General features: G+C 31.2%; 1 protein-coding gene across 1 annotated transcript in view; it reads left to right on the top strand.

Moving 5' to 3' along the window:
- Nucleotides 1-25706, top strand: part of LOC147063233 (adenylate cyclase type 2-like) — a 485865-nt gene that overhangs the window by 406088 nt on the left and 54071 nt on the right. The window contains 1 exon segment of the mRNA XM_085959766.1: nt 23294-23452. Within this exon segment, the coding sequence (XP_085815892.1) occupies nt 23294-23452 (159 nt within the window).

Genomic DNA, 25706 nt, shown 5'->3' with positions numbered 1-25706 from the left:
TTATACAACATTTCAATTAATTTGAGTGACCACTGAGTAATTACTTAAATAATCACACGATATTAAATTTACTAATGGAATCAAACAAATCATATGAAGTAGGATGTATCTATTCATTCGTTATTAAATCAATTGGGTAGACAAAATTACTACCAAATTTTACTAATACATTATTTTTAGTATATATCCACGTCATTGATTTATATAACTGCCCTATGTATACGCATTGTAAATAAACCAAAAGATTTTTATGGCAAAATTTAAAAAAAAATAACGATTGTGCACTGTATTAAAATATAAAGACGGTGATTATAAATTCAGAATTGATAAAACATGTCAGCTGTGCTGGAGTGCTATTGGCCGCCAGAATAATATCTTCTAAACTCTAAAGTGACATCCCACTGTGCCTAAAGTGTTCAACCAGTATGTACTTCCCGCAATCACATCTGTGCGTGAAACATGGACCCTAAGTAAAAGAGAGATCCAGAAATTTAGAGTAGCACAACGTGCACACGAGCTCCGCAAATTGGTCGAATGCAACTTTTTAGTAGTTGTTAGTAACTTTATAAAAACATCTACTGTTGCAATCTACAAGTTGCATGCTTTTCGGACTGCGAGTCGAAGACACCAGGATACTGGTCATTCCTATACCGGCTCGCCGATCGCCGCATCCAAATATCTATACGTTTCGAAGGTTAAGTGCGACTGTCACTAAGTAGATGTGCACGGTTTTCATATGCAATACCGGATCGACGTTCTTCGAAGGATTGATTTATGGTTGTGCGACAGACGAGGCGAGTTTAGATGTGAGAGTCAGCTTATACCTGTTACCCATGTCGAAAGAAATTTGTTGTTTATTTTTTCAAAACAAATTGTCTCATTCGAGTTCGGAGGTACATTAAATTACATGTACCTATTTTGTGAATATCAACATAATCACATCGACGTGTTGCAGTCGAAATGAGTTTAGATGAAGAACCCGGTTTAGGCTGGTGAACAGGCCCGTCATTATAAAAATAAAAACGAATGAAAAAATTGTACTTTTTACTCGATTTTTAATTTTTTAACCAGATTATCGTATTATTTACTATAATATACAAAATTTGACTAATTTAAAAATTAGTATGCCGGTCGCAACAAACCCGACGTCAAATCATAATTAAACTTTTACCAAGCAAGCTTAACTGGAAATTTTGACGTTTAGAGTTATTGTCCTATACATAGACATTATCTTTTGTGTTGCGAACACGATGTAAACTTTAAAACGTTAATATTTCCATTTTAACGGAAAATTCTCTCTCGCTGGGTGCTGGAAAAGCGTTTTATGTATCATAAATAAAAGAAAACTGTACATTTTATCAGCGGAAAATAATATGTTAAACTTTGTTTATACACATAAACGTCTATTTGAATTTCATTAATACCGCTAACATCTGTATAATAATTACCGAAAATAATAAAACAATAATAATAAAATTTAGTATACCGAAAATTAAAACCGTGCTTATATTATGCTATACAAGTAAAGTTATCATTATTTAAAATGTTTTTTATTACTATAATAACGATTTCAATCTCGAAGCTGATTTTTAGGACAGTGTTCTGTAACAGATGTACCTTGAAGCTTTTCCCAAACGTTTTGTTCGAATTGGTACAAATCATATACGTTAAAAAACCCTTCTCTACATATGCTAATAAAAAGAAACAGGAATCTAAATATTGAATCTTATATGTCACTCTATACGTACATTTTAGTTCAATATAAAAAAGTTTGGATGATCAAGAAAATAATAATCTGAAAAAATTAATTAATAATTTAAAAAAGAAAATGTATTTTTAACTTTGATAAATTCATGATTTACTCCTACTCCAAGCATGTCAAACTTCAATTAGTAGGCTGCGATTTACTATACAGCATTAAAACTGTTATGTGATCTACCCACACTCGAAAGTTATCATTCTTCAACTTCGAAAAAACGACTCAAATGAAATAGTACAAAACTTAAATCCATTAGAATTTAAATTCAAATTCCATCAAGTACCTTCAACCGATAGTATTAACATTATTAATATTGAACAAGCGTAACTCATTCGACGCGGATGACACGGCTGCCCTTTCCCCGTTAAGCGGCCGATCGATCCAATTAGCATGTTATTTAAATGCGCTAATTAAAAGGTACGCAGTTAAAATTCACTAAGGACACTGGAGCGTTACAAATTAAGCAACACCTGTCTTCCTTCCCTGGATAGAATTTATCCAAAGATTTTGAATATATACGGGATGGAGCTTTTCGAGGTATCCCTGTCGAAAACCGCTGAAAAGAGTTTCATGCCATTATAAACATGCATTGCTATGGAAATCTTCAAAAATAATGTAAAATTTGCTATTACTAATATACTATTAAAAAAGCTTTACTTGGCATTGCAGAGCTTTAAGAAGTTCTGCACAGTTAGAAAATTAATTGTGAGATTATTTTTCCCAGCAGTTCTTTTTATTGCTCCATCTCTATTTAAAAAAGCCTTTTTTAATTTCTTCAGTTTTATGTTAATTTTATTTGAATAAAAAGAAAAGTTATGTAAAAATACAATTAAGCCTCGTAGCGTTTATTAACTAGTCTTTGACCATCTATCAAATCTGGTAAGGCTATAGATTAAACTCATTCGATTAACTGGAAGAGCTCTCAGATACACGGGTTTCGTTTGTAAATAGTTCGGAAATAATCTAAGCTAATATACGCGTGGAAATTTCAACCATGATTCTGATAAACTTTATATTATATAGAGCATTATATTCCAGCTTAAAACTTTAAGCTTGATAATTTTAACGGGAATTTAGATGCATCGTAACTATTTGTGAGCTTTTGGCATTCTCGTATAAAGTTAATATCTTACTAGTTTACAATCTCTTTGATAACAGTATGCTGTTTTTGACTGGGTTTTGAAAACCATGGCGTATCGATAGTCTTCCTTTGAAGTATGTTTGGTAACGGAAAACGCATTACATACTATGGATTATGATCCTGATTTTTTATATCCAGGATGCGATTAGTATATTATCTCTGGTATCTAGCTCAGTACTCTATCCCTGTAAGAGCAGCGACAGATATGGGTGTTATGTGGTTATCTCAGCAACAAGACGGGTAGGTACGAGTAGACCGATCAATTTGAAAATTAACTTGTAATTTTATTCGTCTCAAAAGAGCACAAATATAAAGTATCAAATACAGGAATTCAGCGTCAAGAGTTTTAGAGGGTGTTTGAAATGAATATAAATAATTACAAGATAAAAAGAACTTTTATATGCAATTTTCTTTTAAATTATTATGCGCAATATGCTCAAACTTGTACTTGATATGAAGTAAATAAAAAACAAACAAACAAACAAAAATATAGAAATACTGAATACTGAAATGTCATTTTGATTTCCATAGTAACGCACATATATATTAAGGCCATGCATTAATTGAGGCACGGTCTAAAAAGATCGTCGCTAGGCAATGTGCGGATTGCGGGTCGCGGGTGCAAAAGACGCCTGTCAAACGAAATATTATTTCTCATATAAATCCAACATACGTCCATTTTATGTTCTGTTTATTATTCTATTAGTAACAATAATAATATATTCATTGACATGTTTTCTTTTTAAAGTAAATGGGAAACGTTTTTAGTCATCTTTACACGATTTTAGAATTAATTGGCCCGTCGCCTTCACGCAGCAAAGTGACGCGTGTCTGAATCGACGTTCTCTCAATGAATGCGAAGCGAGTACAAAACTTCGTCGCGCGTACAGTTGAAAATTATTTGGCGTTTCACTGATGCGTCACCTTAATAATTGAGTTGCTAGGTCCATCCCTTTAGCAACCAATATTAGTCTTTTACTTTTTACGGATTTTTCTGAAATAACTTTCCATAGAAAACAGAATTAACTGAAAATGAATTCAATTCTGCTTAAAGATGGCTAAAAGTATTAAAAGAATGCATTGTCATCGTGTTTTGATATATTCTAAAAGTTTCAAATGTCTAGCTAGTCGAGAAGTTAGTTAAACATCGGTTGCAAGATTTGTACTGGACAAACAACCACCGAACAAACAAGAATACGAGCTAATAAAAACGTTATAAAATACACTTTTTTTTAATTATTAATAACTATGTCCTTGCTTTTTCGTACAAGGTGGTTATTATTAATTTTGAACAATCATATAAATATATTGTGTCTTCGCCGGGAATCAAACCCAGAGCTCCCAGATGGAAGGCCAGCTTCCGCACCAGAGACCGCCTGGTCATTGAGGCTATGCTGTGCTACTGATTGATGTGTATATTTGTGACGTATGCTGCAAATATAATAAAACTTTTATTAAAAAATGATACATAATGAAAAAGAGAAAACATTTAATAATTTATTTGGATTTTGAAATACATATTAAGTCGGTATGATACAAGTTTACTGACAAAATATCAAGTATGTAGGAGTAAATAATTGTTATTCAAATGAAATGTAATTTTCTTTCTTTGCAAGAAAGAAAATAGTCAGCAAATTAAATATTCAATTAGTTATGCTGTAATAAATATTTGAAAATGGGAAGATACAAAGAAATAAACACCGTGCAAACTTATTTCCAGTATATTTTATGTGTTCTGAGTTTTACGATGAAAAGAATTCACCCTTATAAAAATGTTCCAGTAAATAGTTTTACATTATTTTCTTTCGGTCAGTATATTTAATAAAACAGACTAAGGCAGGGTAAGCGAACCTTTTTACGTAGGCGTGCCGAAATTTCCCAAATATTATTTTTCGAATGTCTGACGTTCCGAGCACTTCTTAATAAAAAAAAATGATTTTAGGAATTCCATAAGAAAAGTTTAAAAATTACAATCTAGTTCTATTTTAAAGTGTTTCTAGCCGAAGGCATAGGTATCCTTTATTCTTTGAATATTTTTTTTACTTATTTTAAAACTATCTAAGTAAAAAAATCGTGGGAGCATTTTAACCACGCTTCTTTCATGTTTTCCCGCCGCCTTAACGAGGTCAGTGGAATAATATTACATGTGATGCATAAAGAGTAAGGACCGTCATATGCAATTAAACGTATTGCTTATTCTTGAAGAGCATTTATTTGCATGCAATTTTTTCTATTACAAAGCGACCTGTCAATTATGCATCCATTTTGTCGTTTCCATTTCCGCATAGATTGGTAAATAATATTAAAAACTGACGAAAATACGCAAGGCTATGTCATCATTATGTTTTAATATGAAGTATATATAAGTATAATATATACCTATACTTATATTTTTATTTGTATTTTTTTTTCTTAAGCAAATTTTATTAATTAGGTAAGTACCTACAGTATACTCTCAGTAATCCGCCGCTCGATTATCCGACAACATCTATAATCCACCGTTATTTTTACTAGTTGAAAGCACACAATCAGGCTCTATAATTTGCCGGTATCCGATTGTCAAATTCAGTAGTCCGCCGCGTACAAGTATACAACGCAAATGAGACAGGCTTATTTTTGAAACTTCTCCTTCGTAAAACGTAGGTACGTTCATAGCGAAGAAAGTAATGTACCAGGGAGGAAAGTGCCCAAGTACCGCATCACAATTATGCAGTGCTCCAATGCAATCGAGACATGCAAAATGAAGCTTTTGGTCATATGGAAAGCCAGGAATCCTAAGCCATTCAAGGATTCAAGAATATCTGCCTCACTGAACAACTGGTTTTGTCAAGTGATTTACTGTTTAATATTTAGTTATTAAACTTAGTTATGTTTATAAATATGTATTATTTAGTAAATACTTGATTTTGATTATAAATAAAACCGTTATTTGCTAGTACAAATATCTCAAAAAAAAACTATTTTTACGAAATATCTTTTTTAATTTTTACCATATTTTGTATGTATGCACTATAATCCGCCGCTTTCACTAATTGGACAGTTGTCTGGTTTTTGGGATGGCGGATTACTGAGAAAGTACTGTATATATTTTTTTTCTCTTTAAAATAAAACATTCGCATGCCATTCAAAATCATCTCGCGTGTCACTGGTGGCACACGTGCCATAGGTTCGCCATCACTGGACTAAGGCGTCTGGTTAACCATTTTACTTAGTAGTCTTAGAGGAATTTTTAAAGTGCTATTATGAAAAGCTTATAAGATAATAATTATCTATTGCTTAGGGATACTATTATTGTTTTAAATTATATTATACTTACATGACCTGATCAATGTCAAAAAAGTATATGTTTTATTATTTTTAAGCTTGGTATTCTACGTAAATCTATTGTTTACAGCAGTTGCATCCAATGTAGGTCCGCAAGTCGATCCGTTGGCGTACGTGAAGAAAAAGTTTTATATTGTAAGAAAAAATAGAAATTGGTTGAAGAATAACAGTTTTTTTTTTTAACTTATTACGTGAATCCGAAATATTATTATGGACAAATATATTGTGTGTTTATGGTATATTAAAATGTAATAAAATCATTATACAGTAGTACCATAATTTATTTTGTATGATAAAAGCTGTATTGGTAAGTTTTACTATAATGCCTGTTTCAATGCTAGCAAATAATATTAATACAACTGCAAATCGCTTTTGCCGTACTTATAGTGCCACTGTAGAATAATTTCAGTATACCTACCTCGCTGATATATTCGAAAAAGTAAATATGCTCTTTTATCTATACTGAGACACTAAGCACAGAGGCCGTATCTGCATTTTAGGCAAGTGGGAGAAACGAACTCACACATTATTTTACTTTTGCTGCTTCTACTGTAGAACTTTTGGTTTATTTTATAAGCCTATTATGCTTTATTTTGGTGTAAGATTTGTTAACATCCCTTAAAAATCTCATATCTGTCATTTTTCACATAAATAATGCATTTACGGCCTCCTTCATACAAAGCATTTCTTAGAGCGCACTAAGGTAATATGCCCGTATCTACATTTTCTCCCCATTAATATCAGATATCTTTTTTTCACACAAGAATTCTGGAGTAAATGGGATATAATAATATTTAGGATTTCTTTAGGATAATAAAATAATATGGTTTATGATCTTAACATTATATTGTAAGAAAATTTATTAAAAATGAATATAAAAATAGAAAACAACAGAAAAGCAGTCATAAAAGTTGAAAGTAGTTAGTTGTAATTAATATCTAAAATAAGTAAGAATAAAAATAGAATTAAAACAATATAATATACTTAAATGATTTTAAAATCATATAAATCAGTATTTTGTCTAAAAGTTGTTAAGAGTTAACAGGCAAATCTTTCCAAAACTTACCTTAATAATAATACCCTTTCCAGAGTCGATTAATTTAGATATATTATTATCCTTTTTTTTCTTTAGTTATTCCAATTGGAGTTTTAATAATACTAGGAAAAGGTATACTGGATTTTAATACTTTTGCATACAAGAAGTTCAATTCAATCAGTGGTCCGGCAAATGTCTTTTTGTTTGTTAAAGTATTTTGTCCTTTATTTGCGATAACAGAAATTGTTGAAAAAGTAATCTTACTTTCAATACATAAAATAAATAAAAAGCACACGGAAAGGCAAGACTTGTACCATGTCATGCAAGTATGGCCTTTCCGTGTGCTTTTTATTTATTTTATGTATTGAAAGTAAGATTACTTTTTCAACAATTTCTATTTGTAAACATGATGCCTATTACATTTAATATATTTATGAAAACAATAAATACATAGGTTCGCTGCCACTTTTTATAATATAGAATAATCCCAGTGCCAATCCACGAAAACATAAAAATGAGGTCAAGTAAACGAAACTAACTGATGACGTTGTTATGTATATGCCCTTTTTTACTATATTTTATTCATTGTTATATTATTCTTTGTTACCCCTGTATAATATTGAGAAGCCCTGATGTATAATTATCAATACTTATCGTATTTACTCGTCGCGACATTATTTAAACTAACTAAGTGCTTTCCATTGTAATGTAAACAAACAATACTAAATTTCTAGCTAAATTACTTACTATCATAAACATACATCCCTGCATAATAAGTGCAACGTCCAAAACTTTCCTTTGTCTCATTCCATTATAAATTGCTAGATACTCACAAGTATCGACACCTCAGAGGCCAGTAATAATCCTAAGTTCCGACTGTCCAGGTCTATCCAGACTTCTCCGTATTCTGACTTGTAAGTAATGTAAGTGAAAATTATTATAACTGTACGTGTGATTTGTGTTGTGAATTGAATAAATAAACATAAAATAAATTATTAGTGTTTAATTTTATTAAATCCATAACAACGTGATGACTAACCATTTTCATAATATTTTTTTTTATTAGTTACAACCGGAGGCACCATAACTTAAACTTGACCGTGAGAGGTATTTGTTATAAGAAGTAATTGTAACTCATAAATTAAAAAAAAATTCACACTACCAATATAATGGTAACATTCAAGTAGACTTTGTGAATGTCGCCATTGAAAAATGGTCCAAACTATTTTTACACAGTTCGAGCCTGACCCATAAATTTGAAATTTAACGGTTCACTAATTGCTTTTATGGGGTTTGTGCTCACATGTTATGAAAAGTATCAAATATCACAGCAAAATGAGTGACCAGGCGTCTCCGACCGGCGCCACCGGCAGCGAACCTGTATGATAATGTTACGGTAAAACTTTCGACTACGTAAAAAAACAAATATTTACTTACTGTGCGTTAATCAACCAAAGTCAAAGTAATCAATTATAATATACTTCAAAACAAATATAAGATATTATCACTGCAGTTATCAATCAACTATCAAACAACTAATCAAATACACGGTTATAAAATCATTAGGTTCACACTGAGTAACAGTCAAATGTTGAATGCGGATTTTGCAATCACGCAATAGCGATCGAAATATGGTATTATAACTAAAGAAATTTGGCCGTAACAACAGCGATACTAAGCCAGTTCGGCCGTAAGTCCGAAAAACTAAAGGATGTTAGCCGTATCTGTGTCAGATACGTCTTAAATCCTTTAGTAAATGCTAGTTACGACCAAATCGCTTAGTATTTATCGTGTTTTTCCTCACACTGCATATATACGGCTTTTAAAAAACTCAATTTTCTTTGGAAATATAGCAGTTTTGGCTGGTTTCTTTTTACTGATCTTATACAAAAATTCTGCTGAATCCAAATTCATAAAAACATGAAAATACCTTAATACGTCAGTTACGGCCTGTGTGCTTAGTACGGCAGAAAATATCTCTTCAAGGAAAAGGAAAAATTTTAACAATTAAAGGAGAAATACCTATCTGCGAACTTATGCAATCATACTGTTTGATTTTACTTACTTGTGTGAGGTATTATTTTTGGTGATGGAATTATAACTAAGTATCGAGGAAAACCTTTTTATTGCACTACCAGTGAGCATCAAGCCAGATTTTTCAGATTATTATTAAGGCTATACTTAAGGTGAGGCATGCTTTAAAAATACCGTGACTACGCGACGCACAGATTGTGCGAACGACGCGTGACGAACAAAACATAATTTGTCATAAAAATTCAACATGCATCCATTTAATATTATGTTTATTGTTATTTAAGTAATAATAATAATATATTCATTGAAATGTTTTGTTTTTCGAGTAAATACGTAACATTTTTTAGTCATCTTTACACGATTTAAGAATTAATTCATCCGACGCCATCACAAAACAAATTGACGTACTTATAGGTCGACTATTGCTCTCCGATTGGCAACGTGGCCGAAATTACGTCCCACCTATTGCTGAAAATTATTTGCCATTTCACTGAAGTATGCTCTTAAACAAAAGGAATTCCTGTGTTTACATTCTGGCTGCGCTTTTTGTGGACTATATTATTGTATTGACTGTATAGTATTGAAGATGAGGTGTGATTCGATACTAGAGGGGGGTTATATCAAGGATACCAGACATTGACCTTTTGTTATGTTGAAGCTGGCTTCGTGGTCTTGGTCGTCACTCACTCTCACTATGACTCTCGCGCGCTACTGCTTATTTTGAGTCACTCCGTAGTTTATTGCTGTGTTGTTTTTTGACTAACGGTACGTTCCACGGCAGTAAGCTACAGATAGTTCGTATGCGAATTATTTTTTTAATGCACATCTAACCATGTTCATGTTTTGGAGGCAATAGATTTTTTTTTTATCATGCCTGGACGATTGTATGGAATTTATAGGTGATTGCGCTGCCATAATTGGCCCAACCATATTCAATTATAATGAGAAAACTTAATGTTTGTATTGAAGCTGTTTATAAAATAAATAATGTGTAATAATATAATTGTTTGTTTATTTTTATTATATTATAATGACATTAGGGCCTATTTTTCTTACAAAACTCTTCACTGTATATGTACCTATGCTCAATTAAATCGCAAATATACATGTATATATAAATTTGATTCTCTACATATCAAGGGTACACACTTTTTTCTGCCTTATAGGTAGGTAGGTACGCAGTCAAAAAAAAATAGAGTCTCTTGGTTTACTGGTAATCTGTAAGAGATACCCGATCTTTCTACACTAATATCAATTGGTCTATTCTATACTAATTATCGATCACTAAAGTGATAAATATTATCAATCTTAGGGTAGATTTGTATTAACGTTTTAGAACTTATTGTAATAATTACAATGAGTTCGTTGTAGTTATTGCAATAAGTGCTATATATTAATAGCATATCTCTTGGCTGTGGTAAAATTTAGAGTGAGATAGACAATTTTGACTGTTTAGATGGCAAACTTATTGTAAGTAACAAATTATAATAGCTCAATAAAAATATGTAATAAATACTATCACTTTATTACTTTAGCGGTCGATAGTCGCCTTGTGTATAATAAAGACCCGCAAGGTGACAAATAGTAGACATTTTGGTTATGTTTAAAACCAAAAATTAAATCTTTGACTACCACGAACAATCTATGACATTCTAAATAATATAAGAGAGTGCGGTCAGCTTCAGCACCATTGAGACTTGATCAGTTTGAGATTTTCTATGGGTGACGTCTGTACTGGGTACAACGAGGTCATGTCGCAACGGTTAGACGATATAGTGGACGCGCGCTGTAATCCGTTCAATCAGCAATTTTTATCAAAATGTTACTTATTATATTATTTGTTCTAAGCAAACTAAATACATATTTGAAAAAAATACAGTGCTGTTTGTACAAATTAGGAAATTGTAACGCTTTTTTTTTAATAAAAGAAATGAAAATAAACAAGATGAAAATGTAAAAACTAAAAGATACAACGTAATTTATTTAACGCCATTTCTGTTTATAGAAGTAACCCTTGTTTATTTCAGAATATTCCTAGCTTACTTTTTTTGTTTTTTTTTTTAATTTTATATCAGAAAATGAAAATACAAACAATATTCTAATATCGTTTGAAAACTCCGATCGAAAATACAAACAAAGAAAAGGTTGTAAACAATAAATGTTAACTTCATGTTGGTAGATCTCGGTAGAATCATATCAAATATAATACGATCATAAATAGTACAATATACAATGTCATATTATGGATGGTAGTTTGTAAAAAAAATCATTTTTACTTTTAGGCTTACATTTTAGGCTTTGACTGCGACTCGTTGTCATATCGCCTCTTTTCTTCTGGAAGGGGATTCGCCGATCAGGTCCTCACTCCTATTATGTTAAAGAATTTTACAATTTTGCCAAGCTCTTCCGTCTTACCTACCTTTCAATTCGTCGACATTCTCATAGATATCCGCAATTTGCAGCTGTACTCTGCGATCATATTTAGGGAATTGTACTGCTATACTATGTACAATGTCCTCTAAAACATTACATTCATCGCAGAGCCGCGATTGGCTTCTTTCTATGAGGACATCAAATCTTTTGCCCATTGTGTGCCCTGTTTTTAGCCTCAGTATTAGCTTAAGCTCGTTCCTCATAAAAGGAGATCCTACAAACTAGGCTACAAACCAGGGCACCAGCCGTGGTGATGGTAGAATAGAATTACTCCATTTCCCCTTTTCTAATGATGCCCTATGGTGAAAATCTATCTACATACTTTGGCACATTTTCTTTTGTTAAAATGTGCATTTATTTGTGAGACGCTTATTTCTTAGAAACATTATGAAAAAATAAAAATGTATTCCAACACGTCGATTGTTATTAAGTTTTAAAAATATGTAAAAAGCGTGTACATTTATTTGTAATAAAATATGATTATATTGAGATTTTTAAGGAGAAGAATTAACCTTTCATATCTTTACTTCCATTACACCATGCTACGGGCATCTTTTTAAATTACGCCGATATTAAATATAAGTCGTTACATGAAATGCTTATCAAATTGCGTTATAATGTTGGCGGAAATGCAGCAGATACAGATTCAAGTCCAGTTGGGTGAGATGTTTCAAATGATGTATATTTAATTTGTATATCATCAGTGACGTCCCTAGACAAAATGCCGCCCCTAGTCAGCACCAAAATGCCGCCCCATTTTGTTTATCATCTTTTCATGACTCCAATATCTAAGAAATGTGATGAATGGATACATAACTAACAAAATATATATCACTAAATCTAAGTTAAATGCCATCTCTGCTTCAATAGACAATATTGCGAGTCCACAGTTTCAGACACCTGACAACTTCCAAAACTCGCGAGTGATGTAGTGTAAAAATATTTGGATAAATTTTAAATTAGGTAAGTATGTACATACCCATAATTCAAATATAATTTATAAATCTTCACGTGATATTGCTGCTCATCAAGGACGTGACGTCCAAGGACAACGGAATTAAACTAGACATCGTGATCACGACAAAAAATACAGTCCTGTTAAACCTTTTATGTTAATTAATACATTTTGTTTCCAACCAGTGAGCTGATTTTTTTAATGAAGAGATATTTCCGTTACTACTAAGTTTAGGTAGCTATTTCTATAAATACCTAATGGTTCTCATTGATTTGCCGCCCTTCGAGAAACTGCCGCCCCCAAGCGACGCTCAATCTGCCTACCCCCACGGGACGTCACTGTATATCATTATTAAATAATATGTGAATCTCTATTTTTTAAACTGAGGCGTAGTTTATTCTGACCGTCGCTCAGTAGGCCCTTTTCACATTAGCATTAGGATAATAGATTGACAATAAGTGAATTAGTGACCAACGTGATGATTTTCACAACGAATGGGAAATTGAGTATTTCTTTGCGTTGGTCGAAAAACAAGTATTGTTTTCAGTGTCCTCAGCTGATAATATAATACACTTATTTAATTTGAAGAATGTCAATGAGACATAATGATAGATCATTGCCAGTTTTGATACTGACATTACAGCCTACTTTAAGTTGATGTGCCTGATGTATATAATATGTAATTAAAACGAGAAACGCCGATCAAAACCTTATGATATTTTTATTTGTTTCTTTATTTAAGAAAAAAAAACACTGTCGACTAAGGATTGCAATACCGAATGAATATATCAATACCGGTATTTAGGTATTTCGTATTTGAATACCGGTATTAATACTGATATTCGTCAAAACATATTATTGAAAAAAGAAGTATCTTTTGTCACACTTATGATTATTGGGCCTCTCCCGATAGATAAAATTAATTATTAGGTATAACCACAGAACAGATAATAAATATAATACCGATAGGCTATATTCAATACACCGCATATTGATGCAGGGTTGTGAATGTGTGATTGTCCTACGAAAATAAAGCACGCATTATGCACGTGCAATAGTGTGTATAATAATCCAACATTAGATGAGCGTAAACGCATAAACCGAGAGCAGTTTTCAGTATTTGACAAAAAACGTATACTTGACACGTGTGTAAGTTTAACCCAGATTCTTCCTTACTCGAGTCGGTTGGTTACCTGCTATCGCCTTACCCGTCATGTATTTCAGTTCCCATTATTTCTGAGTTCCCTGGGTATAACCATGTCACCTGACCTTCTAGTCAACAATGGGCGTACGTACGTCCAAAATTCTTTTATTAACTGTCAAAATATTCAACATGTACTTAACACGTAAGAATTGTATCTAATTATAATTATAGTATGTCAGAGAAGAATATGATTTACCGAATAAAAGAGACGAAAGCCAAAGGGATTTAATAATAAGGAGTATGTAAGGGAAGGATGGCAACACTGTTCGATAAAAAAAAGTCACTAGAGAGTAGAGGGTCGCCATTTTAAAACGGTGAACATCGGTCCTCACGACTCGGAGAGTAAAATAAATACAAATCGAGTATGGAAGTGAAAAATGGGATACGGAGTAAAAAGCCATAATTGTGAACGATAATAATTACTAATAACGAAACTAAAATTAAGAGCATAAAACATTTGGAGGTGTAACTAACATGAGTAATCTAACAATATAAATTGACCGAAATAAAATGAGTTTCATTTAATCTTACCATGAAACAGATAGCAATTTAGTTTAATTTTTGTGAATCTCGGGTCCCAACTAAGATCCCGAGCTAGCCACAGTATCCGGGATATCACACTATGAATAAATATAACTATCAAAATCTATTTTAAACACTATTTTATAGCAACCTAATAAAGTACCTACTTATATTTATTATGTTTACTTTTTTAAAATACGTATAGATCATAATATTTTAGAACTGGTAATTTTTACAAATACTCGTAGTACTGGGCACAGAAAAATCTCTGTGAAAATTAACGTTTGTTGGATGTACTATAAACGTTGTATCAATAGTTATAGAATAATTGAAAATATTTCCCACGAATGTTTTCTTTTTTGAAATATGTTAATTCATCGCGAAAATTCTGTATTTACGTATATTTGAAGGGTTTTGTTTTAATATTATTTAACTTTTGTTGGTTTCCAGTTATATTTTCATTTTGGCAGCATAAAACTTAAAATTTAATATACAATACAGTAGTAAGTAATGAAAAAAATACATATCCGTGTATGCTTTCTTAATACCGAAAATACCGATATTTTGGATTTTTGAAACCAGTATTTCGGTATCGATAAATAATTGAATACCGGTATTACAATCCCTACTAGGGACATAATAAATCAAAATTGAGGACGTTCACAATATGAGATTTATATTATCACAAATATTTCTCTCACAAGAGAGAAGAAGAAAAAGATGAAAAACAAACAATTTTAAACAGTAAAATAAAGTTTTTAAAACAAAATGCGCAAACATCATTAAAAATGGAGTGAATTGGAGTGCATTGACTAGTCTTACACCCCTCGCTAATGGTCCCCGATACGCTTGATTTGAGGAAAGAGTACTGACCGAAAATAGGTCATAGCTGCGACCACGTAGGTAATTAACAGGCAGATATAAATTTAAATTCTTTAGGACGTGGGATTGGAAACCATACCAGGGAAAAGTGTCTCAAAAGCTTTAGTGAACTACGAGATTAAAAGGAAAATAATTATATGTCTTAAAATAAAGATATCGAAGGAATTTCTCCTCGGTGCGCTATAAATAAAGTATGCTTGTAGGAAACTTCATAAGGACTCCAGATAATAGACCCATATTCAAGAATAATACTATAAAAGCCTAAATATAATATGAAAGTAAATCTAAAAAAAATATTACTAGGACAAATTTAATAATTATATTGCCCACAAATTTTGTTCTTCAGAGGTATTTCCAAATGATGTAAACATTGTAAACTATTAAATAATTATTAAAATCTTGCCATTATTTTTCTTGAATCTTAAATTTGTTTAATATTTATATATTGGCATAAGCTGTATGCATATAAATAAATATATTCTTAAGTGTGTGTTGTCAAAATTTTATGGCGAGATCTCCAACAGTAATCCAACATTTATTATTTGGTGTAAGATTATTTTTAGGTGTTTGTGTAAGTTATAGGTCAGGGTTGGCGAACCTTTTTACGTACGCATGCAAAAATTTCCCAAATAACATATTTCGACTGTCTCAAGTGCCAAACAGTTTTTTAGGGCGAAAAAAAAGTTATCTAAAAAAATAGTTTTTAAGAATTCTATTAAAAAAGTTTGAAAATTACAATAGAGTTCTTGATATTCCATATTTCATTGTATTTCTAGATGAAAGCATATCTTTTATTATTTGAGTATTTTTTTCCTTGTTTTCAAGTTTCTCAAAGAGATCGTGGATGCATTTAAAACACTCTTCTTTCATATTATATTCCTCATCACTGAACGGTTTACTATTTTTAGAGATTATGTTTGAGGCAAAATAACAAGCAGTTATTATAATATTTGAATGACTGCCGATAATTTATTAATTTCTTAAGGCTTGTTGATTGGACATTTTTATAATATTTAATTGCCCGATCCTAAGGACCGACCTAGTTATGCAAATGAATGCAATATTCTTGAAAAGTATTAACCTGCTATTTTTATACAATGCGATTTGTCGTTTATGCATGAATTTCGTCGTTTCCGTTTGCGCATCGACCGGTAAATAATATAATATAAACTATATTATACTAAATTATAATATTAAAATAACATACCATGTCGTTATTTTTTAAAAATATTATATAGGTACAAGACAAGTACTTACTTAACTAGGTACCTACTTATATATTTATTTGTAAAAAAATATATAAAAAACACTTTTTAAACATATAAAAATGAAACATTCGCGTGCCATGCAAAATCATCTCGCATGCCAGAGGTTCGCCATCCCTGTTATAGATACTATTGCTAGAGCCTTTTGCCGATTCGTCGTAATCATTAGTTATCTATTATACTACTATAAATTATTAAATTTCTTAACATCATTAATAATATTGTCGTATATGTTAGACGACGTGCTTTTTAGACAATATTATATGAAATTCTAATGAAATTCAAGTGAAATATGATAGGTACTGTATTTTAGTTTGAGTATTCATCACTCACGGGTGGTAATTGAATTGTAACGTAACTGTAACAAAGTATAGCCTGAGAGGAGCTTTTTAATACTGATTAACAAACGTATTAGGTATAACATCATGAACACTAGACACACTTAATTATTACACATTACAATATTGTAAAACTAAGTACTAATTCATTTTCTCAAATTTTCTACCCATAATTTTTAGTTTACTGTATTCGTTTCACTGCTTTATTTATTTTTCGTTGATGGCGTAATGACTGACTTGATCAGAGCTTTCCGTTTTCTTGCAGTCGGTCATCTTCATAATATATTCTTCACCAATGTAGTCCGTAGCCTGGGATTATCAAGTGTTAAACTTAAAAATGTATTAAATAATATATATTATGTTATGTGTAATATTAACAACGTGCATTTAAGTTTGTCATGTAAATGCAGCGTGCAATTAATGCCGCAAATATGCCCTTCATTAAATCATTAACCAAAACTACCGTCACTATCTTGGTCTATTTTTTGTTATTTTTCACTTCCTGAATTATATAAAGGTATACCAGAATAAATTTCTTAAATAATTAAAAATATTTTAGATATTGTTTCGTAAATCATTGGATGGGTTAATCCAGCCGTTCATTAACGGTAGCGTAGGTAACATCAGCGTAGGTCAAAATGGAGGTTTTATGCTATTTTCAGAGCATAACCGTGGACATTCCTTAAACATTATATATAATCTTTTTATATAATTGTGAAGCCTTATTATCCTTTATATTTATTTTAAACAGTTGATGACTGCATAAAGTATTTGTATTACATAAAATAGTATTCTTTTAAACCTCTCGCTCTAATGTTTTAGAATATAGTCATATTTCAGTACATATAATTATGTGAAGTGGTGTTAAATTTTTTTATATTTATTAATTTTTAAAAGCATTTATAAAACCATCAGTAAAATTTATATCGACATTATTATAGTGAAATATTTACGATACAAAATTATATTGATACTATCTGTGATCCCAAATTTGACAAGAATTAGGCATTTTATTATTCAAAAAATGGGCAAGATTTACACATTTTAAGATAATTCTAAAGATATTGATTATAAGCCATGTCTTTGATCATTCAAATGTGATAAACATTCTACGAATAATGTTTGCTTTGCCATGAAAATAGCATAAAACCTCCATTTTGCCCTACGCGGCGCACGTCCCTCCTTAAAAAAATAAAGAAAAGAGATAGATGGGTATTTGATAAGAAATGTTATTTTATAATAATTAAACATTTCAACTTATGTAACTTTATAAATGAATTTTGAAGTTTAATATTATTGTTATATCAAGAGTTAAACATAAAAGTGAAATAAGTAATCAACTAAAATATTTACAAAGAAAATTAATCCCACAAAAGAATACATAAAAACTGTATACAAAAAGTCACGTACAAAATATGAAAGATTAATACCGGTCAGTACTCGCTATTAGATATAAGCAGAGCGTTGGAGCGGACCCATTTTTGGGTTGCTGCGCTCCAGCTCCGCTCCGGGACCTAATACTTGCTCCAGCTCTGCTATAGGGGCTGCTCCGCTCCGGGTAAAAAGTTTTAATAAGTATTAAATGATAAAAAATAAATAGTTTTAAATAATCGTCATTTTCATTATTAATTCTATTAAACAAAATTTTCGGCAGCAAATAGTCTCTCATTATTTACCTCTTCTGTCAAAAAAGGGAGGTTATTTATCACTCGGAAGTGTTGCCATATTTCAAATAATTTTGGTGTTCCAAAGTGTCAATACATACTATTTTGTGGATTGAGTGGAGTACTACACATTTTTGATGCTCCGGCTCCGCTTCTGCTCCGGGTAAAATCCCATTGCTCCAGTGCTCCGTGATCCTGCTCCAACGTTCTGAATATACGCTTTACAGAAATTTTGCTTGTAGCTCTAGAGAAGTATATTTAATATTTTATCTGCGTTGGTAAGCATCTAATTTGGTTAATTTTTAGATATTTGCTATAACTGTTTGGATTGTGATGAACAATATCTATTACCTATTTTTTTCATATCCACCTATTGACAATGCTCTAATTTATTTATATTATAGATATAATTTGATATATAATTTATAATCACTAGACATTTTTATTTGAAAAGAATGCAACACCCAACAGGTATAAACCTGCGCCCCAAAGGATTGGCGCCCATGTGCACTGGTCACTCTAATATACGTATCCTATCAGATTGCGACATAGTTAACTAATATTTTTACAATACTCTCTGAAGCGATTTCTAAATTGCGTTACTAATTGGCAATCAGTTTTTTGTATTTTAAAGCAAAGTATTGAATTGCCTTAAATACTAACCGGTGTCGGGATCACTCTAAATTTTTGTTATAACGTACTTTGTCTTGCATATTAAACTATTTTTTTATTCAACGAATAATTCACAAGATTCTTTTATTATTTAAAAACACTTCAGAGAAATATATTACCGCTAAAAAATATTTTTGAAAAAATATGACATCCAAAAGGATTTAAACCTGCATTTTTCGACATTCACGCTCATGTGCCTGACCACTATGTTGTACGTGTCCTATCTAATTGCGACAAAGTTAACTAAGAGCTTTTACAATCGAAGCGCTTTCTAAATTGAGTTACTTATTGGCATTCGGCTTTTATATTTAACTTTGTTGCAATTAGATAGAATACATATAGCATAGTGGTCAGTGCTCATGAATGCAAATCTCGCTGGGTATCATATTTTTTCAAAAAGATTTTTTCTAGTGGTTAAGTATATATTTTCTCAGAGGTGTTTTAAATTATGTATGTTCAATAAAAGAATGTTATGTTCTTAAATTTTGTGAATTCTTCGTTGAATACAAATTTATTATTTTTATATAATATATATCTTATTTTTGAATCCGTATTAACCTCAAAAATAGTATATACACGGAAAGGTTATTGCTGTATGTATATTATATAGGTAAGTTTTTAATCGATCGTGAGCAGTTTGAATCTTAGTGGTTGAAGCAAAAATCCATGTTATAGATCCATATAATTTTGAAATATTTCAGAAACATGGATTAAAAAAAAACTTGGTACCAAGTAAATAGGCGACATTTTAAATTCTTTAATTAAACCTTCTTATTTCCACCTTCATCAATTCTTTTTTTCACCCCTACCAAAACTAAATAATAATAAAAAAACAATCTTCAATGAAACAAAGTTTAATGAAGGAATATAAAAAACATCCCTTCGTTGATAATTAAAGGAAAATACGGATTTCGTTTTAAGGGGGTTGAAAAGAAAAAAATATATAGAAGCAGGTCATTAAAAGGATTCTTTGGAAATTTTAGACGTCTTAACGAAGAAAAACAACAGTCAGCGTTTAAAATGAGAAACAATTATTTGACGTCCATTATATTAGGCTTTCATTTTGTATCCTGAGATTATTTTCTAGTGTAGATTACCTATAATATCCTGTCCATATTTAATAATTAAAGATTGTTTTTTTGTTTAATAAAATCATTCATTATAATATCAACATAATAACATTTATATAATATATTATACTTAGTATATTATAAGTAACGTATTAAATACTTAGAGACGCGCCAAGCGGTGGTGTGATATTAGAGGTGCGAAACTCCTATGTTGCAGAATTCAGGGGGTGGCAAAAGTCCGAAAATAATTATTTTCTATTGATTTTATTACATAAATGAAATGTTATGATATGATGTAATTTTATATACAGTCCCAAAGGACGGACACAATACGGCAAATTGAAAAAAATACAGAAAAGTATTCTTTCAAAGTCTCAATAGTATGGATTAGCTTCATGGCGTAATAATACAACGTTTATGCAAAATATAACTCTTTGCACGACAGAGGGCGCCATAAAATGAGAGTCATAATAATATATGGTTACGGCATTCCATGAAAAAAAATAGTTCGTGTCATAAGTTTCTTTTATGGACAGTAAAAAAGTTGCCTGAGGCAGAATTTTCCTTCCTCAGTTAATCGCCCACACCAAATATCGATATTTTAAGTGGCTTTACGTTATAATTCAGAAAATAATATTAAAAAAATTAAATAATTATTTCAAGTTTGCTCTGATATCTTTCATATTTCCATTGGAAATACGGAATGGGAGGTTGGGCTGAGATCCGGGCAGCGGACACGTTTAACTGTGGCCGTGCGTATAATAATAAATTGCTTATTAGTCCACAAGTATTTTATTATAGTGAAAATAATCATTAACGAGTGTGACATTCTCTTTTAATATGCTTGGATTATACATAAAATGACGCAACTTTAAAGCTTGGTGTCCACAGAACAGATAATAAATAGAATACCAATATGCTATATTCAATACGCCGCATGGTGAAGCAGGCTTTTGAATGTGTGAGTGTCCTACGAAAATGAAGCACGCATTATGGACGTGCAATAGTGTGTGTAATACACCAACATTAAATGAGCGTAAATGCATAAACCAAGAGCAGTTTTCAGTATTCGACGTTAAACGTATTCTAGACACGTGTGTAAGTTTAACCCGGATTCATCCTAACTCGAGTCGGTGACCTGCTATCGCCTTACCCGTTGTGTATTTCAGTTCCCATTATTTCTGAGTTCCCTGTCGCTGTCAGTGGTGTAGCAGTGACAAAGCTTATTTGGCGATTATTTACAGTCTACCTAAATAAATACCGTCATACTAAGGGTAATTTAAATAAATAGTTGTAGTAATTAGCAAGTAATGTATATATCTACATATGAGCGGTTCCATGACAAAACAGAACAACGATAAATATAAATATGACCTTTCAGGAAAAATATAAATATAAAATTTAAATTGTCCTATCTCTATTATGTTGATAGATTTTTAATAGCACAGATTTTCAATTATTATATATTACAAATCAAATTATATACAGTGTTGCCATACAGTATATATAGTGTTGCCGGCAAGCTTAGGATATCTCATCTAAATCAATACAATATGTTTAAAATGATTGGGTGACTAGATACAACGAAATAATGACCTAACCTAACCTAAATAGATTCCACAAAAATTAATGTTTCATTTTTTTCACTGTTCTGTTTTGTCATTTACTGCTTTGTCATGATCTGTTTTATCACTGTTCTGTTTTGTCATGTTCTGTTTTGTCATGTTCTGTTTTATCCGGTTACCATATGAGCGAACACCAACTTTCAAAAACATAAACATGATACACAATTTCATATCTCCACAGTGTGCACAGCAACTATAATGTAACGAAAAAAGTGAATTGTCTACATAAGTATTATAAAAGTTCTTTGTATATGGAAAAATGTTCAAATTCAGTTTTCCCCGGTCAAAGTAGATTAAAATTGATTGTGTGTAACACATAGGTATGGTAGAACAGTACAATTTTAATAATATTGAATTTGATAAAAAAAATATTTAAGTTTAAACACTATTATCGAGTCTGCAATAAATAAACAATCTTTACAAAGTTTCTTTACATAAGGAGTTGACTAAAATATAATATAAGTAAAATGTATAAGCAAGGACAGGCCAACATTAATATTTTTGTTACAGCGCTCGAAATGGAAAATTTGACGAACCAAAGCGCTTGATAATTTTACGAAAATATTTATATGTATTTTATAAAAATAATGTCTTCGATTTTTTGTTATTTGGCCTATCTAGCTCATATTATGGTAAAATATTTTTTCCACGAGACGGAGCGATAGTTTTGGGAATTCGGAAAACTGAAACGGCGCTCCAGTCCATTTCGAGCCCTGTCTTATTGTCTTGATAATGGAATAACCAAAATTAGTACCTAATCATATATTCAAAACTTATGTTATGAAAGTTTATATTATTAATATTGTACTGTTGTAAAATTGAACCATATATAAGTAATTATATTTTAGAGGTTTTTAATGTGGTCAAAATTATTATTATGGCTCCAGAAAATATTATGCTAATAACAAAATTGTCGGAAAACTGTAAAAACACATAATATAAATACTACAAATCAGCATTTTATTAATATGATTATTTTTTAAAAATTGATTTCCACACACAATTCCATCGAGTTAAAAATCTAAATGAAATTTATGAATTTAAAAAAACTGTACACACTATTTTTATCAATATATATAATTATAGATATGAATGATTGCATCTAGAAATTTCAATTCATTTAGAAACTCTATGGCAATTACGTACCTATGTTATGATTTTTTAACAGTGCATATTTGTTGTTTTTTTTTCAGCATTAAAATTAGAGAGGAGATTGGTACAGAGCACCCCAAGAGAACATGTAGTGTTAGGTGGAAAACAAAATGCTGGTTTCATGACATTTTTATTTGACAACTGCCCACTGAGGAGATTCAATTGAATAAGATAATCATTTTATTTTTTATTAAATGATGTTTTCTCTTGTGGTTAGATTCGTGCGCGAGGCGACCGGTTTCAACGTGGACATGCGCATCGGAATTCACACCGGAAACGTTCTGTGCGGTGTCCTCGGGTTGCGGAAGTGGCAGTTCGACGTCTGGAGCGATGACGTCACCCTCGCCAATCACATGGAGTCTGGAGGAATCGCTGGGTGAGTAACCAATGACCAAAATTATCATCGGTAATATTATATTATTTGTCACCTACAAGTAACACCCTATTCAACTTGGTTACATGTAAGTTGTACGTATGCAGTTCATCGTGGGACACTTATTCGTGCGCCGCAGTAAGTGAAACATGAGTTCGTATAACATTTTATCAAATGACGAGTTCTTCGTTGAACATTTCACCGTGGAATACATTTGTACGAATCTTACAAAATGCGGCGATAGTTTGCAAATAGTACTGTTCCAATTAAAATAACCCTTACCTAACCTAGTAAAGACATCTCATAAAATTTGCCACATGTTGTAGTATACGTACAAATATACTACACGGTGAAATGTTCAACGAAGAACTCGTCATTTGATTAAATGTTACACGAACTCATGTTTCACGTACTGCGGCGCACGAATAAGTGTCGTGCGGTGAACTGTTTACGTACAAATTTCCGGATACGATTCAACTTACCAAAAATTAAAAAAAAAAAAAAAAAAACCTTAAGGACGCTGCATTTCATTCTAAATAGTCTAACCATCTCGTTGTAGGTCTTTAGTAATTCATTTCTCTTCCAGTATATTAAAGAGGAGTTGAATTAGATGACCAATTATTTAAATAGGTCACAAGTTGAATCGAATTGCTGTAAAGGCGATACCTCTATCTAGCAGAGGCACCTAGCGGAAAAAATACGAAGCTTGGAATTTGAGACATTGTTTTGATAAATTAAAATTTCAACTGTATTATTTAATAAATATGTATCTGAAAACATTAAAAAGAAAAATATTTTTTATTTTAAATCAAAAATAAACTTACAATTGAGCCAAAGAGAAGTCGAGTGAGCCAACCGACATTTTTGAAACAAATGAGTTAGGTGCGTTATGGTATTCTACATGCCATAAATTATCATAAAAGTGAAGTGAGCTAAGTAAATATATACTAAAATAGTGTTTTAATGTTTAAAAAAAATCATTGAGCTATCGTATTATATTGTCAAATGGCGAAGTGAGCCAAGTCATTAGCTGACTTCACCGTTCTCACCAACTGGTTAACGTGTTGTTATCCTATAGAAGTGAACACAGCTAACACGCATGTTGCTATGGTAACATGCTTGTTAGCTGTGTTCACTTCTATGCATTCATGCAAGTTTCCCAAGTTTGTTTTGCAAGTTAGAGGTGAACACGACTAACGTAGGCTAAAGTAAGCCAAGTGACATTAATAAGTGAAGGTGAAGTAAGCTCACCCCTTTTATTATCTTATTACAATCAATATTATCCATAAATACTTTTTTCTATAATATATATAACTTTATGTAATAAACTTCCATTTAATATAAAAAATGAATACAGCTCCATATAAAAAATGATGTAAAAAGTTCATTAAACTAAAACCTTCAATAAGAAAGTTTCACCATTTTTTTACTTGGACTACTTCACTTCTTGAGGGCTCAATTATTGTAAAATTGTGTTGTGTGTTATGTGAATTTGTCAAAGAATCCCATCTTATTGTTACATATTATATTTTATGGTCATATTTATTTTTAAGTTTTCTATGTTTTGTCTAAGAGATTTTTGACTAATTCATAGTTTTAATATTTTTTATATTTCTTTAAAAAAAAAGTAAAATAAAAATATAAACGTGTATAACTTGAAATCTTTTTTATTTATATCAAATCGAGCTTCAATATTGGGACCATATCTAAATAAGATTTCATATAAATAAAAAGGATTTCAAGTTATATACATTTATATTTTTATAAAAATCGATGTTTTTAAAAATAAATATTAAAACTACGATTTCGTCATAAATGTCTTAGACAAAATATAGACAACTTAATTTTAAATGACTATAAATATTCTTATGCTTGATTAGATTAATTCTAGATTAAAAGTCATATTAACATATTATTAAGTTTAACGTAGTCCATTAAACATGCGATATTATTTGACATTCACACCCACGATGGACGCGTGGCTTAAGCTCCGGTCTATAGTGTCGAGGGTCCCAGGTTCGAATCCTGGGTCTGGTAAGTACACATATTGTTTTTCAATTTGTGTATGAGTCAGAGTATGGATCTAATAGGCTGAGCAAGTGGCTGACATCCATTTATCGTAAAAATAAAATCTGTTAATACAAACCTCCACTCCGTGGAGGCCCATATGATCCTATAAGGATCGGACATGATCGAAAGAAGAAGAATTATTTGAGTATCTATTGGTATAAATTTTAATAGTCTCATACAATTATAT

The sequence above is a fragment of the Rhyacophila brunnea genome, unplaced genomic scaffold (assembly GCF_057557595.1).
Source record: "Rhyacophila brunnea isolate RB1 unplaced genomic scaffold, BYU_Rbru_1.0 scaffold_9, whole genome shotgun sequence".
Lineage (NCBI taxonomy): Eukaryota > Metazoa > Arthropoda > Insecta > Trichoptera > Rhyacophilidae > Rhyacophila > Rhyacophila brunnea.
This window is presented reverse-complemented; position numbering and strand designations above follow the sequence as displayed.